The sequence below is a fragment of the Ornithodoros turicata genome, chromosome 1, assembly GCF_037126465.1.
Source record: "Ornithodoros turicata isolate Travis chromosome 1, ASM3712646v1, whole genome shotgun sequence".
In the NCBI taxonomy this organism is placed as follows: domain Eukaryota; kingdom Metazoa; phylum Arthropoda; class Arachnida; order Ixodida; family Argasidae; genus Ornithodoros; species Ornithodoros turicata.
The window spans coordinates 170,151,336-170,168,928 of NC_088201.1; the positions used below are offsets into that span (position 1 = coordinate 170,151,336).

General features: G+C 53.7%; 2 protein-coding genes across 2 annotated transcripts; one reads left to right on the plus strand and one right to left on the minus strand.

Moving 5' to 3' along the window:
* The first annotated feature begins 3,866 nt into the window (after positions 1–3,866).
* On the plus strand, positions 3,867–5,703 carry LOC135389713 (uncharacterized). Its single transcript, XM_064619749.1, has 2 exons — positions 3,867–4,388; positions 4,807–5,703. The coding sequence occupies exons 1-2, from the start codon at positions 3,867–3,869 to the stop codon at positions 5,701–5,703; spliced, it is 1,419 nt and encodes a 472-aa protein (XP_064475819.1).
* Positions 5,704–9,492: 3,789 nt separating this feature from the next.
* LOC135389730 (uncharacterized) lies at positions 9,493–10,512 on the minus strand. The gene has a single exon (XM_064619763.1). It carries the CDS (start codon positions 10,510–10,512, stop codon positions 9,493–9,495), a length of 1,020 nt encoding a protein of 339 aa, XP_064475833.1.
* Between the last annotated feature and the right edge of the window lie 7,081 nt (positions 10,513–17,593).

Below are 17,593 nucleotides of genomic sequence, written 5' to 3' on the forward strand. Positions count from 1 at the left end.
TGCGGCTGTGGTGGCGTTGTGGATGGTCAGGAGGGTCCTCTGGGGGCAGCCGGAGTGCCGTCCGCTGAGTCGCTTGGTCACGTTCAGGGTTGTCTTGCATCTGGTCTGGAGGTCCTTGACGAGGTCCTTGACGAGGTTACTCCGTGAAAACGGTGGACACGTACCTGTTCCAGTGGTGTTTTCCATTAGGATCGGTTCGGGCAGGGTACACCAGTTTGCCGTGGAACCAAGCACCATGACCCTGGTCTTTTCGGCTGACGGGGTAAGTCCGAGGCCACGGATGTACTCGGTCGTAGTGTCCACGCCCTTCTGGATGGTCTTCATCACTTTCCAGGGGTCCTTGCCGTTGGTCCACAAGCAGATGTCGTCCGCGTAGATGGACAGTTGCAGGGGAGGTGTTGTTGCTAGTAAGCGAGCGGACGCTTGTTGTTTTCGCTCCTTCAAGGCCAGCCATCCCGCCGATAGCCTCTTTCCGGCCTCTCCAGACGAGTCACGTGACCGCACCTTCTGCTGCGCTCTTCAAGGTCGGTAGCCTCTTTCAGAGGCGCCGCCGACGTGCGACTTCCGCGTTTTCACCTTCGCGTCTGTTTTTTTTTTCGGGTTAAACAGCCCTGCTCAGGGCTTTTAAACTTTCGCCTGTGTCCCCGGCCCTCCAGCTTGCGGGCGGTCGCTGCCAGCGCTCTCAGCAAGCATGGAAGAGATGAATACTCTCATGACTCGCAAACTAAGACCACTCGCGGACGCCAAAGCCGCTCTGGATCCTTCCGCAGTGGAAAATCCCCCGACGGTTCACGAGCCTCTGGAAATGGACCAGCTAGACGCTAGCTCACAATCTGTCGCCTCCTCGGATGCCTCCTACAACAAGTATAGTGACATGGATTTCACCGGAGATGAGGGAAATTTTGAGCTACCATCACAAGAAAGGAAACGCCGTCGTCGTGCTCAACGCCGTGCTAGTGACTCCAGCGATGATACAGTGAAATCTGTGCAAGCCCGTCGTCTCCCTCAGGGATTAACAGTGCTCTTGCGGCCAATTGGTAAGCTACACTGTGTGTCATCTTTCCAACTGGTTGAGTTAGAAGACTTCATCGCCTCTGAAGCTCCCAACGAGTCGTTGGAAATACGTGTAGACCGAGCCAGCAACATAGTTGCTGCTGACGTGAAGTGAACTGGTGGCGTAAACAAGCTGCTGGGACTCTCACGACTATGTTCCACGCCAGTCAGTGGTTTCGTCCGAGCCCCCAAGCACGCTGCAATTGGTGTCATCAATGTGCCAGGCATTTCACTCAGTGACCCTCTCATCTCCCAACGGCTACGCTCAGGGGTTTCCGTCACGTCTGTCAAACGTATAGGAAAGACAGAATCTGTCAAACTTGTGTTTGTTACAAGCCCTACGCCTAAGGTCGTCCACATTGGCACAGTTAAGTTCCCTGTGAGTGTTTTCAGGCCTAAGCCAGTCCAGTGCTATAAGTGCGGTCGTTTCGGCCACGTTGGTGCCACATGTGCTCGCCCCAAAAAGTGCTTTTTCTGTGCTGGTGAACATGACTCCAACGACTGCGCAGACAAGACAGCTCTCAAGTGTGCGAACTGTGGGAGTGCCCACTCCACCCTTGACAAGTCCTGCACTGTGAGACAACTTGAAACTGCTGTCCCACCGCCTCAGCCTGAAAAAGGAAATCCCTACAAGCAAGGCAAGAAAAATGCTGCAAGCAAGAGGTGGAAAAACTAGGAAATCTCCGACCCGGTCGGACACCGACTCAGGCGAACCCCAGCCTGAAAAAGCCCCCACGAAAGACTGCCCCCCATAAGCGACCAGACCCTCCACAAAAACAAGCATCACGGTCGACACAAAGCACCACTGGAAGGCATTCGTCCTTGTACAGAGATATCTTAAAGGGCTCTACCCAGACCAATGATGGACCCGCCCAGTCTACACGACCCAAGCACACCGTAAGGACTGTGACATCTTCAACTTCCCGGCTTTCCCAGGAAAAACCCTCCTCTACACTGCACCCACGTGGGGACGCAGCTAGCAAGGAGTCCTCGCCATCAGCTCGGCCCACAATTGCGTCATTCATAGGCATCGCCTTCACTGTTATCAGAGCCATCATTGAATGCCCTGGCCTTCCAGCCACGGTCAGCTCGATTCTTTCCCTCATCATCCCACTCCAAGACGGCATCATCAGCCTTTTCGCCGCCTGAGCTCCCTCCCCACTCAGCTCAGACAAACGGAACCTTGTCCACCCCTCTGGACTCACTGTGCCCTCACCCCACATCATGGACACAAAACCTAACGAGACCCGACGCCGCCCCCTACAGTCATGCACTGGAACTGCAGGGGCCTGCGCGGCAAATTGCAAGAGGTCAACCTCTTCGTCAGAAAGCATCTGATACCCATCCTGGCACTCAGTGAATGTGGTCTTCCTGAATCAAGTACAATCCAGGGCTACCGAAAATACGTCAGCCCTGGCATTCCCGCCTTACCCACCGGATGTGCTGCGCTCTTCGTCAGGGCCAATCTTCCACAATCCGCTGTCGACCTCCGGGACATCTGCTGCGACACGGCCGAATTCGCAGCTGCCACTGTGAAACTACAAAAGACTACACTTGTAGTTGTATCCGTTTATGTGCATCGGCGTCTTCCTCGCGACCGGTTATCCGAGTGCCTCAAATACATCCGCCATCAGTGCCCAGGCAACCTGATTATATGTGGCGATTTCAAGGCACACCACCACTTTTGGGGTAGTGACAAGTGTTCCCCCCGAGGTTCAGAAATCGTTGACGCCATCGACGAACTAGATCTGGCAGTGGCGAACTCTGGAGCAGCAACCTTTTTCACGCCGCCCTCTTCCTACTCAGCAATAGACATTTCCATCTACTCCCCTGGTCTCCACGTCACATGGGATGCAGGAAAAGATACAATGGGAAGCGATCACTTCCCCATCTTTCTCACGCTCCCTCACTCCACTAGCAACCTCGCACCCCCTCCACGATCCCGCCACTCTGTCACACACTGGGATCGCTAAGGCAGCCTGCTCAATTTGGACAACAGCAGTGACATCACAACAGCCATACAGTCATCTCTAAAAGGGGCAACATCTGCAATCACCAAGAGGGCAACCGACCCAGTCCCTGACCTCAAATTTCTCAACCTCTCAGCAGCCAGGAGGAGAGCACAGCGCCGACTACGTAAAAACCCAACAAAGGACAACACACTCTCCTTCAATCGAATCTCTGCCGTACTGAGGCGGTACTCCAATGCCCTGCGACGTTTCCAATGGAAGGGTTTCTGCACCTCCTTCACCCCACACACGCCTTGCACGAAGATTTGGGCAGTGGTAAACAAGCTCACTGGCAACTGCTTCAACAAGCACCTCTTCCAGGATTTTGCCCTCGCCCATTCTCTCACCCTCACCGAAGCAGCAAACGTCTTCGCTGAAACTTTCACCCAGACAGCAGTTCCACAGCCGGCAGTACAACTCCCACCCAGCTCCCTCACACAGCTCCCTCACCACCGCATGGACGCCCCTTTCACGCGCACTGAACTCATGTCTGCTTTGCATAGCAGTATCCGTCGCACCAGCCCAGGTCACGACGCAGTCACCTACCAGGCCATCAAGAATCTAACAACACAAGCCCAAGACAGCCTCCTTGCAAAATACAATGAAATCTGAGAGTCAGGCACAGTCCCTCCTGCTTTGAAACACTCCATCGTAGTCCCCATCCACAAACAGGGCAAGCTTCCTCTTAGTCCTGACTCCTACTGCCCTATCTCCCTAACATCCCGCCTTGCAAAGGTTATGGAGAAATTGGTTCTTACCAGGCTACTCTGGTATCTGGACTCACGTTTCGTCTTGCCCTCCACTATGACTGGTTTTCGCAAGAAACTCTCCACTGCTGACACCCTTCTCGAGTTCTGCTCGGCGGCGGACAACGCCAAGAAATCCTCCCAGACACTCCTGGCGGCCTTTCTAGACGAACGTAGAGCTTTTGACAGTGTCACCGCCCAGGCGGTCGTTAACCAGCTCCAACAAATCAAAGTCGGCGGGCGCACAATACGCTTCATCACCAACTTCCTCCAGGAAAGGATAATGCAGATCCGTCTGGGTACAGTCCGAAGCATTACGGAATCCTGCACTTTAGGACTCCCTCAGGGCAGTATACTCAGCCCTGTGCTTTTCAACATTGTAATGGCAGGACTCACTTATGCTCTACCCCTATCCTCCCCTTCACTCCACGTCAGCATTTACGCTGATGATGTGACCATCTGGACCACCGGACGCAGGCTTCCATCTCTCACCAAAAACCTCCAGAGAGCCCTAACTTCCACCCAAACCGACTTAGCCAAAGCCGGGCTCACTATCTCTCCGGAGAAACCTACCTACATGGTGATTAACAAGAGGAGGCGAAAAGACCCAGCCACTCTAAAACATAGGGGGGACGCCAATTCCCCGCGTCAGAGAACAGAAGCTCCTGGGCCTCATCATCGATGAACGTCTGACTTAGAAGTCACACGCTTCCTCCCTCGCCACTGCAGTCCTACACTACCGCAACGCACAAAGGCGGCTCTGTGGAACGACTTGGGGCTCTTCTCCAGAGGCCCTACTCCTTCTGCACAATGCCCTCACCGTCTCCAGGATCCTCTACGGGCTCCCCTTCACCCTCCCTTCCAAAACCTGGATGGAAAAACTGGAGATTATACACCGAGCCGGCCTGTAAACAGCTCTGGGTCTTCCCCAGTCAGCTACAAACACCAGAACTTACTCAGAAGCTAGAGTTTGCTCCCTCCGTCTTGGTGCCACGCAGAAGCTCCTCCTACAATTCGATAGGCTCAGCAAATCCCGAGCGGGAAAGGAGATCATCAAACGGTTGGAGCAACACAGCTCCTCCCGTTTCATCAACCTCTTCCGAACCTTCAAACGTTTGACAAAGCCAGAGCAACAAGAGCCTTCCCTCAGGACACCTTGGGAACTCCCCAACATCTATTGCGAAACAACAGTCCCGAAACTCCGAAAGAAGAAAAACATCTCACCTATAGCTGCCAAAGCTATCGCCTTAGACTTCATTCAAGAAGGCTACTCCCGTCACACTAAAGTCTTCACCGACGGCTCTGTAAACCGCTCAACTGCTTCCAGCTCCTCAGCCTACTGCATCCCATCACTGGGAATCAGTTGGAACGGTCGCATACTCGGTCAAGGCTCTTCTACCACGGCAGAGCAAATCGCCATCTTCCACGCAGCCAAAGCCTTAGCTGCCCTGCCACCACAACCTGTGGTCATCCTCTGTGACTCTCGAGCAGCCCTCGCCCGCCTGCAGCACCCAAAGCCTGAGGACACACTATCCTGGAACATCAGAGACGTCGTGGAGGCACTGGAGAACTACTCCTTCTCCATCACCATGCAGTGGCTTCCCTCGCTTGTCGGCATTCCAGGCAACGAACAGGCCAATAACTTAGCTTCGGAAGCGCACCAGCAGGATCCCTGCATCAAGGCGCCACTCGACCCCAAGGCGACCCGCCACTCCATAACGGCGTACTTTGAAGATGTACGAATACGAGCACTCGGAGTAATTGGTCAAGACAAACCCAAATGCCCCCCAAAGGGTCTTCCGAGAAGGAAGAGTACTGCCCTGCACCGCATACGCACGGGCAGCGCCTTTACACCCGCTTTTCTGCACAAGATAGGAAGAGCCGACTCCCCCTAGTGCCACTCCTGCCAAGTCATAGCCGACTTTGAACATCAATCTGCCTCCTTCACTGCAGCAACTACACGGAGGAGCGCAACACCCTCGTTCGGAAAATATCACATCCCAATAGAGCACCCCTTCTTAGCCTGGACATCACCCATCCAACTGGACCCTACACAACCAGGCGAAAAACCCGTGACGCCCTCCTCCTTTGCAGGCAAACCTCGTTTTCTTTTCCCAAATACGTCACTACCACCACCACCAGCGCCGTATGCAAGCATCAGTCGCTCGCTCGCATTCCAACAGACGTAGCAGCTATGTCAGGCAGAGGAAAAGGCTTAGCTCAGTACCGCGCCTGGTTTTGGCGAGTGTTGTGTAGCGCTTCGGCGTCTCCTGTGTCAACCCTGTGTTTGAGTGTGTGCATCAGTGCAGTGTAACATCTCATATTGGGTAACATTACTGTGAGGTAAGCGAGTACATCTTCGGAGGATACTAGCCTCGAAGTAGCTGCGCGCGTGGGCGGGTTTTTTCCGCTCGTGCGACGGACAGCATGGCGGCGCCAAGGACGCCAGCGCATTTCACGAACCGCGAAGGTGTGTTCGCGGCGTACCTTCCACGCGGCTTGGAGTCGGACGATTTAGGATTGGCGCTCTCCACGCGTTTTGTAAGGGCAGGAATCAGCGGGGTGCAAGCCCTCGGTCGGGGCCGTCATGAAGTGGAGGTCACCTCCGCTGAAATGGTGACCAAAATCCTGGAGCCCCTCTGCTTTCAATAAAGGGCAAGGAAGTAAAGCTTCACTTCATGAGGTCACGTATGAAGGAAGTCCTCATCATGTACTTCCCACTGGATGCGCCTCGAGCACATGTGCGCAACTCTCTTGGGGGATTTGGCACTGTTCACGAGGCGACCGAGGTCATGCACAAGAAGTTCAAATGGCGTACGGGCTATCTCCGTGTCGTCATGGATATGGCCAAGCCTGTGCCGAACTTCTTGCGCATCGCGCAATGGACCGTACAGGCCGAGTACACGGGCGTGCGACGCTTCTGCAGGCGCTGCTCGTTGGAGGGTCATATCGCGGCCCAGTGTACGACTCTGAAATGCGTTCGTTGCGGAGTCTTTGGGCACGGGGAGTGTTCCGCCGCCTGCCCGCGCTGCCGGGCGAACTACACAGTTAGTCAGTGCCGTCGGTGCACGTTTGCGTCGGTAGCCGGCTACACGCGTGCGGCTGTTCCCGATCTGCCCGTGCTGGAGGAGGAGCAATCCCCTAACCCTGTGTTCCCCCCTGAGTCGGATGACTTGTCCGCCACCATGGATCTCACCCGTGTGGAGACGCCAGAGGAGACTCCAAGCGCCGAGGAGCCCACCGCCCTGCCAACCGGTACCAGAGCCGAGGACTTCCCCATGCTTCCCTTCCCCGATGCGTCAGCTGCCGTGTCCGCCGAGGAGAATGCGGTGGAGCCACCTGCTACCGCCCCCGTGATCATCGAGACAGCTACGGTGGAGCCGCCTGCTCCCGCAGCTGTGGAAGCCGTCGTCGCCAAGGAAACAGAGGACGCTGCACCGCCATGGTCGAGCCCCCCGATCCCGCCCAGGAAGCAGCGCAGTCACCTACCACGAAGTCGTCGCGGAAGCGCAGGCGCGTTAGAGCCAAGCGCCGTCGTTCCCCTCCCGCCGTGGTTGATTCACCGGCATCGCCGGCTGAATCGTCTGCTACGGACAGCGCGGGGCTACCCCAGAAATTGCGCGCGGTGCGGACCGCCGCTGGCGATCATTGTGATGCTTGCGACGGCGTCTCTACATGCGCTAGCACGTACGAAGAGACGGAAAGCAGCTCAGAATCGGGTTCCGATACTGAAACCTGCTCTTCGCGCGAATAAAATCTAGCGCCTGCTGTACCCCCAACATGATTTTTACTGTCCCGCTGTTATTTTTTCTTTTTATGGCCGGTAGTTTAAATACTGTTTCTTTTAACGTCAGGGGTCTCACCCGTCCTGCCAAACAGCTCGAAATTTTAAATCAGGCGCGTGCCTTACATACTCACATCATTTGTGTTCAGGAAACCTTTTTTAGCTCTTCACGCTAAATGCGGCTATTCGATAAACCCCACGGTACTAAATCATATTGGAGTCTCGGCTTTGCCGGGAGGCAGGGGGTGGGTATTATTCTCATGCCCCACTGTGGGGTTAAAGTGATTCGGCACGCTCGCGATTCCGACGGGCGTGTCGTTTAGACTGACACATCGAGCGGCCTGCGGATTGTATGCATATACGTCCCGAACCGCGGACCGCAACAACACGAATTTTTTGCCAGCTTGGATGACTATTTTGTTGGGGCTTCTGGTCTCATTTTGGCGGGAGACTTCAACTGCGTTACCGAGCGTGGCCTAGACATTTCTCGTTCTCGTCATCGCTTCTGGCGTGCTGGCAGCCGGCCTCTCACTACCCTGATAGAGAGCCTGGATCTGGTGGACGTGTGGCGGACGCTGCACCCCGCTTCGCCAGGTTTTACGTGGAGTGGCAGGGGTGCGGCTACGCGCATCGACCGCTTTTACATCTCACGCAACGTCCCAGTGAATCAGGCACGCATTAACGCCCAACAGTCAGCACACAGTGACCACTCCATGCTGATACTATATATGGGTGGTTCACTTCGCAGACCACGGGGCATGGGATGTTGGAGGCTCAATCCGAAGCTTTTGGACGAGAAATACGTACGCGCGAAAATTGAACAAGCCATGTGGCCCTTTTTACAGGAGCCGCTCACCCCATGATCATGGGACGCACTAAAATTTGCCGTGAAATCAGCCGTTACCACTACGGGCCGAGAACTAGCGCGGCGCGCAAGGAAGGACATCATCGTAGTTGGTGACGCGATTGTGCTCCTCTCCAAGCCTAGGTCTGGTGGCCCGGGCATGCCTGTGGAGAGAGCGAGGCAACGTCTGGTAACGACGGAATCAAACCCAAAACTGATTCCGATGTATTGATCGGCACGAGGCTCGCGCTCGTCTTCGTTGTTGTCACCACATGTAGCCCCCCCCCCCCCCCCACTAGAAAAGACGAAGTCTCCTCCAAACACCAGTAGTCGGAACAGGGGCTTCAGTGAAAGCAGGCTTGAGACGCTCAACGGAGACTGTTTCCGGTCTGCCGTTGTAGTTTATGACGAAGTATTTAGTCGCGCGTTGCAATACAGTGTAGGGGCCAGTGTAAGAGGCCTGGAGGGACCTGCGTAAGGCATCCGTTCGTAAGAAAACCTGGGATGCGGTACTCAGGTGGGGGGAAACGAAGGGCGTTGCCGGCTGCCGAGCCCGGGTGGCAGTTGGTCTGATGCGGGAAAAGTGCTCTCGGAGGCGATGCAGGTAGTCCGACGGATCAGTGGCGATTGGGGTAAGGTTGTCGAAAAAGTGCCCGGGGAGACGAAGAGTAGTGCCATAAACGAGCTCTGACGGCGTGCAGCCCAGATCCTCTCTCCAAGCCGCTCGAATTCCTAAGAGGATGAGCGGAAGAAACCCGTGCCACTTAGAGGCGTTTTCGTATGCCATGATGGCAGCTTTGAGATGACGATGGAATCGTTCTACGAGGCCGTTAGCTGCGGGGTGATACGCTGCTGTGCGGCAGCGGTGAGTTCCAAGGAGATTGGTGAGCGCAGCAAACAGGCAGGACTCAAACTGTTTCCCTCTGTCCGTTGTGATCTTGGAAGGGGCTCCAAACCGGGAGACCCAAGTCGAAATGAACGTGCGTGCGACTGTTTCTGCTGTGGAGTCCAGCATAGAGGCGGCTTCTGGCCACCTTGTGTACCGGTCGACGCACGTCAAGAGAAAACGATGGTTGTTCGACGGGGGCAGGGGCCCACTATGTCGATGTGGACTTCGTCGAAACGACTGCTGGGTAGTGGGTATGTTGACAATGGAGGAGCTGTTTGCCTGTGGACTTTGGCTCGTTGGCATGGCGCGCACGACCTCGTCCATGCGCGAATGTCAGTGTTCATAGATGGCCACACATAACGAGCACTGACAAGTCGCTGTGTGGCCTTGAATCCAGGGTGGGATAGTCCGTGAAACGCCGCGAAGATTGGACGACGGAGACCTTGGGGAAAGAAAGGACGCTGCATGCCTGTAGAAATGTCGCAGACGACGGGTCCGGAGAGTCCGGGAAAATGTACTTCTTGCAGGTTTAGCGAGGAACGCCCTGATAGGAGGTTTTTCAACCCCGGGTCGTTCTGCTGCTGCTGAGAGAGATCTGCAAGGCTGATTGGTCTGTGCTGAACGGAAAAGAGGCGACTGAGGGTGACAGCCGGAACGTTGTCGCCCCCCTTCACGTGCTCGAATGTCGCCTGGAACTCCGCTAGGAAAGCGAGTTGCCTAATTTCACGAGAGGAGTAGCGGCTGCTGCCGGATTGGTATGCGTGCACCAGGGGTTTGTGGTCAGTAAAAATGACAAACTGCTTGTCCTCGAGGAAATAACGGAAGGTCCTGACGGCCATGAAAGCGGCGAGGAGGTCGCGACCGAACGTGCTGTACTTCTGTTCGGTGGATGAGAGCTTCTTCGAGAAGAAGGCTAACGGTTGCCAATGACCCCCTATGTGTTGCTGCAGGTCCACCATAATCGAGGTGGGTGCTTCGTTGACAGGATGGACCAGCGTGGTGGAGCATGTTAAGGCATGCTTTGCCTTGTTAAACGCCTCGATTTGCTCGGGAGAGCACGCCAGGCTGTAGAATCCTTGCGGGCAGAGTGTAGAAGCTCTTCGAACAGCCGTAATACGCCTGCGCAATGGGGAATAAAGCGTCTGTAGAAGTTCACCATCCCGAGAAAACGACGTAGCTGTGTGCATGATGTGGGGAGGGAACCTCTTGCACCTTCTTGCTTTCGAGGGGTGTTATTCGTTGGGCATCGACCTGGTGGCCCAAGAATTCGAGCTAAGGGACGCCGATTTCGCACTTAGGGTCTCTGACCAGAAGCTGGAGAGACTTTTCCGCAGTGGCTACCGATAGAATACACAAAAGCAACTTCACATACGAAAATGCATGTTTCAACACCTCGTAGTTTTCGTAAACTCGAATTTTGAACATCGCGGTTCACGCCGACGCTGGCACACCTAGCGTCAAACCAAGAAAACGTACACATATATAGAAAACTCATCTGGTCATCCCACTGGGATGACGTCAATCGCCCATGCAATCAGCGCGCAGAATGCCGTCACGTGATCGAGCACTACAACAGCAACTTTCAGCAAGAACCAACATTTTTACACCGATATAGTGTTGTCACAATGTCTGCAAATAAAAAGTATGTGTATACTTCGAAATCTGCGACCTGTTTTATGACTGCGATAATCCAATTACCGACTTCCGTGGAAAGAAGAACTAGCTACGAGGCTACGAGCTACGACGACTTTCGGGATACAGTGCGCTGTTTCACAGCATTAGTGTAGTGTGTGTATTTCCAAGTTCTCTTTATTTATATCTTTTGGAACAACGACCAATATATCGCGGTATACAGACTTCATTTGACGTGCCTCGGTTGGTTTCGTCAAAGCGAGATTTCTCGGCGGGCATTCAGTTCCGTACGATACTGCGCGTTCAACCGCAGCGGCAGGTATGGCTAGCAGCTGATTTTGCCAATCGTATTTGAAGAATGCAGACTATCAGACGGACCCCTCAGTTTGAGTACAAAGAACCTCCGCCTACAGCAGTCCGCAGTGCTTTCCTTGAATCTATCTTCCAAGACCGTTGCATCTGGACGTGACGAGGTTAGTGTCTTCTGTATAATTTATACAGATTAGTGATTAGATAGTCATTGCTCTCCTTGTGAGAATTACGTTGTGGCATGCAGATGTTAGGAGATCATTTACGCAACAAAGAAAAAAAGGATGAAAGAAAACTGAAGTTTACGCACTAAATCAAAAGATATATACTGTACAATTCCGAGTGTTGTTCAGAATGCAGCCATGCCATTGCAGTAAGCAACATCTACAGTACGCAAAATGAAGATGTGTATTCCGCATCTAGGCGTAACATTTTAATTGTCATAGCAGCGTGCACCAATGTAGTTCATGACTTCCTTGGACAAGATGTGGAGCCAAATGTTGGAAATACCAGGCAGGGATCGGGTACAAGTTTTCTCCTATTTGTTTTCCTTATAATATGCAGCATACTGCACATAGTAAAGAGGAACACTGGATTTTAAACCAACGCAGTTGAAATCCTCAGTTTACCCCAAGCTGTACTATTGTTGTCTAATCTGGGGGAAACACCACAGAGGGCAGCTACGATAAAATTGCAGTGCACACACAAAAAAAGAAAGAAAGCCTGGTGTGCAACAACCATGTCTACAGGTGCAATGTGCTGGACCCTCGTTGCAAAGAGGCCCACCAGGGGTGCCACTACAATCCATCCAGCCCCTCAGCTCCTTCAAGACATGCAAAATACAGTAGACGAAGTGTTCACTTGCAAATCAGACATTTATACAAAAATGCCTTGCAAATTCAGGGTCTTTTAGCTCCATCTCAAACACTTGCTATTACGGTATGAAATCCATCACTGTAGTACCACCTTAGAAGGTTCCACTGCTACGGACCAACTACGGAAATGAGCAGAAACCGTTCCTTTTCCGAACAAATTTTTTCAGCTGATTGGAAGTGGCCTTCCTGTGCCCAGTTTCAAAACAGAGTTACACAAACTTGTATAAGTCTTATTAGGGACAGGGCACTCTGTTATGTATTTTGTGTGTGTGTGTGTGTGTGTGTGTGTGTGAAAATGTGCACAGCTCGGCGCAATTGTGTATTTTTAGTTGTCGATGCGCCATGAAAATCCTAATCATCATCATCATCAGCAATTGTGTATTTTATTTATGTGGTTGTGATCTGCTGTATGCTCGTAGTGGTAATATCTCAGTTATCGCACACTATATTGGTGCTAGGCACCTCATCAGGCTGATGCCTTTCGTGCCTAGTAGCCTCATTTAATTTTCTATGAAATGAGATCCTCATAAATTTATATGGCTTTTTTTAACAACGTTAGGGTAATGACTTCATGGAAGTGGAAGGAACAGGAGAGGAAGACATCTGCAATGGTCATGACAGGTGTCCGTCAGGTACGGGACCAATTTCTTTGATAAATGTAGTATATAACGTGAAGTTGTTACTAACAAAAAGTTTTTTGTTCCCTTTAAAGGAATCTACAGGTGGTGAGCACGCGTAAGGACTTGACATATCTCAATACAACTTAGACCTGCCTGTTGCACATGAGATGTGTGACTCTACTTACACACACAAGCTTCTGCAAGTTCGATGCATGTATATTTTGAAACATGAAAGACAGAGTGCTAAAAATATATCTGAGGTGAAAAATTGAGCAGTTCATTGCAGTAATTCTGTCGATTTATTTTCAGCATTTTGGGAAATATATAGTGATGGCAAGATTACCTGTGTTGTACTGCCAGACCATCTGCTGTTGGAGTTCCTTGTCCTAGTTACTATATGTAGTAGCTGTTTGAGGCTATTACATATTTATTAGCTCCTTGTTTGGAATAGTTCGCGGTTTCGCAGATAGGAAATGTTTCAGTTGTAACTTGGAGGCACCATGTAGGTTCGTTATCCATACAAATAAAGACATTGACCAGGTTCTGGTCAGAGACCCTTTAATGAGTAATCCTGCAAGTGCTCTTCCAGGGAAGCGCTGGCCACAAGCAGGTCGTCGAGGTATGCAAAAACGAAAGGTAGGCCCCGTGTGACGTTGTCGATAAAGCGCTGGAAAGATTGTGCAGCGTTACGGAGTCCGAAAGGCATTCGGAGGAATTCGAAGAGGCCGAAAGGGGTTACAATGGCGGTCTTGGGAAGGTCCTCCTCTGCCATGGGAATCTGGTGGTATGCTTTTGTTAAGTCGATTTTTGAGAAAAGTTTCGCTCCTGCTAAACTCGCGGTGAAGTCTCATATGTTGGGCAATGGGTAACGGTCGGGAATCGCTGCTAGATTTAGTGCGCGGTAATCGCCATATGGTCTCACCAGTCTTCTTAGGGACCACGTGCAAAGGCGATGACCAATTGCTGGACGATGGTCTTACTATGCCGACCGCCAGCATGTGATCAAATTCTTGACGCGCGATGGCAAGCTTCTCGGGGCTCAGCCGACGAGCCTTAGCAAAAACTGGTTGGCCTTTGGTGCATATACGGTGGACGACAGGATGCTTGACCGGCATCGTCCAGTCGCACTGCGATGTCAATGATGAAAAATCATTTAGTATCGCGCCATAGGTCGCGTCACTTGGTAGCGGAGTAGCGAGACCAGTCGAAGCTACTCTTGCCGATACGCCGTTTACCGTGAGGCCAGTAAGAGTGTCGAGGAGTCTTCGCTTAGCGGCGTCGACCAGAATGTTGTGATGAGCCAGAAAATCGCTACCTAGGATGCTGTGCGCTGTGTCCGCGACAAGAAAGACCCAGTGAAGTACTCTTCGGAGTCCGAAATCAAGAGTCAAGGAACGGCGATATTAGACGGGTATACGTGACCCGTTTACTGCTCTCAGGTACAAAATGGGGGGACGTCTGCGATCTTGGAGGCTGGAAGCACGCTGACCTCTGCCGGTTCCTGATGTAAAATAGGCGACACGGTTGCAGGTGGTGGGAATCGCTCGTCGCCACTAGTGATCCCCGAGAAGGTTTCCCTGCCAGGAGCAGGGCGATTCGCAACGCCTTGCACGACGACCAAAACGGCTGTGGTATCAGCAGAGAGTACGAGGTGGAGGTGACGGTGATGAAGAGAACTGAGACCTTGCTGGTGTCGACCGGGTACCGCGCGTGGGGCGCAGATGACCCGCAGGGCGCGGAGAAGAGGAGCGGCGGGGAGCGATAGCACCGAAACGGAGATACTCTATAACATCCGCGAGGCGGCGCACCTGCTGACGCAGAGAAGCCAACTCGGCTTGGTCGTTGACTGAGACTGCCGTCTGACAGGTGCCACCTGGGTCATTGCCGGGGGTCTTCTGCAGTGCGGTGATGCAGGCAGCGGAATCTCTCTCACTGGCTAATTCCGTGAGCTTGTCCGCACGCTCCGCTAACGCTTGGAGGTTAGCTTCGCCGGAGGCTGCCAAGACCATCTGGACCGAAGGAGGAACCTTGGAAAGGAAAACCTCGCGGAGCATTCTGTCATCCAACAACGGCGTAGAACCCCCGAGGATGTGCTGCAGACGTCGGAGGAGCTGAGAGGGCTTCCGGTCACCTAAAGGCTCGTTCGACACGAGCTCATGCAGGCGCTGTCGATCTGAAGGCGATGCCCGGGCGATTACGGCAGTCTTGAGTGCCGCCTAAGGGTCATTCGGGGGAGGAGAGGTTAGAATGTCGGCGACCCCTACAAGCACGTCCTCGGGCAGAACGGACATTACATAGTGCAACTTCGTTGTCGCCGAAGTTATGTGGCCCAGCGTGAACTGGCATTCCGCTTGACTGAACCATAGGTCAGGCCGGGACCGAATGAATGGTGGTAGCTTGATGACGAAATGCGAGATCAAGGGTGCAGGCGGCGTACCGTCCATGATAAAGGACGTCCTGGTCACCAGTGTGGAGAGAGCGAGGCAACGTCTGGTAACGACGGAATCAAACCCAAAACTGATTCCGATTTATTGATGGGCACGAAGCTCGCGCTCGTCTTCGTTGTTGTCACCACATGTACGAAGCCATCCAGAGGCTCCACACCAAGCTACGTACTCTACTACGCCAGCAATGGGACCGCTTTGAAGCATCGCAACGCACGGAACAGTGGGAGCGCGAAGCCGTTTGCTCGCGCACGTTACTCCGCCGTCGCCTCGGCCAAGAGGCTCTGTGTTCTCACCAGTGTCATTGACAACGCGGGCCACATCGCCGACGAGCCATCAGCTGTGGTCGACGCATGCGCAGACTTTTACCGACGCCTCTACACCGCCGACGCAGCCAGCCTGAGGGGATTCCCCTTTCTCCCTCCGCGCGAGGAGCCGAATGTTGCCGATGGTGACGTCGCGCTCAGGGAGTTGCGAGCAGCGCTCGCTTCCTTTCCGCGCGGCCCTGCGCCTGGCTCGGACGGTCTTCCACCGGAATTCTACCTCCGTTTCTAGGGCGTCCTCGGAACTGCTTTCACCATGCTTGTGAAAATCTGCCTACGGGAGGGATCCCTCCCGCGGTCGATGTCTGAGGGACTTATTACCCTCCTCTGCAATGACCAGTCAAAGCGCGTGGATTTGCGAGCATGGAGGCCTAGTACTCTGCTTAACGCAGATTATAAGGCAATCGCCAAATGTTTCGCGTCACGCCTTCAGCCAGAACTACCCGTCATCCTCGGCAACAGCCAAGCTGCCTGCATGGAAGGACGTTCGACGCAGCTTCACGCGCTTACTTTGCATGACCTGATAGAGCGGGTGATCGATCGCGACCTCCCCAGTCTTGTGTTAACACTAGACCAGGAGAAAGCCCTCAATCGCCTTAGTCGTCTGTACCTATTTGATGTCATGAGTACCGCGCGCCTTCCACACGCGTTTGTAATGAAAATTACAACCCTGTATAGGGCACCCGAATCACGGGTGATAGTTAACGGTTTTGTGAGTGACTCTTTTCCCATCGAGCGCGGCGTAAGGCAGGCATGCCCGCTTTCGCCCGCTCTGTATGTACTATGCATCGAGCCTTTGCTCTAACATGTTTGTTGTGACTCTCGCATCGCGCGCACGCCGCTCCCTGGTGCCCCAGTGTGTGTTCCCACGTTCGCTACGCGGACGACGTAACAGTCGTCGTTCCGAACGAATCGTCCGTGAACCGTGTGATCGCCGTCTGCGGGGGTATTGTGCCGCAAGTGGAACGCAGCTCAACATCGACAAGTGTGCCGTTTTACCCATCCTGGGAAACTATGATGGTGCAGTGTGTGGTGTTGGTGCAGTGAACCAAGTGAAAGTGCTCGGTTTTCTATTCGGGCGCCGCGGTCCTCTCCAGCACGTGGATCCGTGTTACTGACACTCTGAGTGAACGGGTGAGCCTGTACAAACAATTACAGACTTCCCTCGCCGCTCGTGCCAACATTGTGCGCGACCTACTGTTCTCAGTAGTGACTTACATCGCAAGCCTACTGATGGTGCCGCGTCGCACGCGCGCTCGAGTGCATACGGAAATCTACCGCTTTTTCTGGGGCTTTGCTGTTGACCAGCTCCCCCGCGTTATCGTGCAACTACCTCGCGACGCAGGCGGGTGGGGCATACCCGATCTTACCGTGGTAGCCCGCGCCCGTCACCTGCGATGGACGCTGCGCGCACCGACAGCGACAGCCCCTGACCACTACCTTAACCCGTTTCTTCCTAAGTTACAAGCTTAGGTTCTTTGACGTCCCCCTGTCACACACCGTGCCTCGGGCTGCCGCTCCCCTGGATTTTTATGCAGAGGCGGCAGACGCGATGTCCGTGATACGGACTCGCTCCCCTGGCTGCAATGTGCACGCACTCCGGCTCGGCGACATCGTCACCCTGCTGGACCCGGAACCTTTCCCCCTCCCCCGTGTCAATGACCTTCTCCCAGCGGTGCCGGCTTGGCGTCTATTAACGGCCCCGTTCTTGGATTCCAGCCGCGCATCGTTCATGTGGAGACTGGCGCATGGCATTGTGCGTTTCCTAGGGCAATCGCTCCTGCGACCCCCGTGACTCCCCGTTGCCGGGTATGCGGAAGCGTAGAGACACTACAGCATGCCTACGCAGACTGTTTACTTCGGCTGTTCTGCTTCGGTGCGCCGCTGACGTGTTCCGGGTACGGGAATACCCTTCTCTGCTGTGCGCTTCCTCTCGCCTGTGCCTCATCCCCGCCATGCGGAAGCGCAGTTTGTGCTTCTCATCGCGGAAATTGCCCAGGCTCCAATAGCTCCCTATAGAGCCCATAGTTTGAGATAATTCACACAACACTGGGCACACGACCAA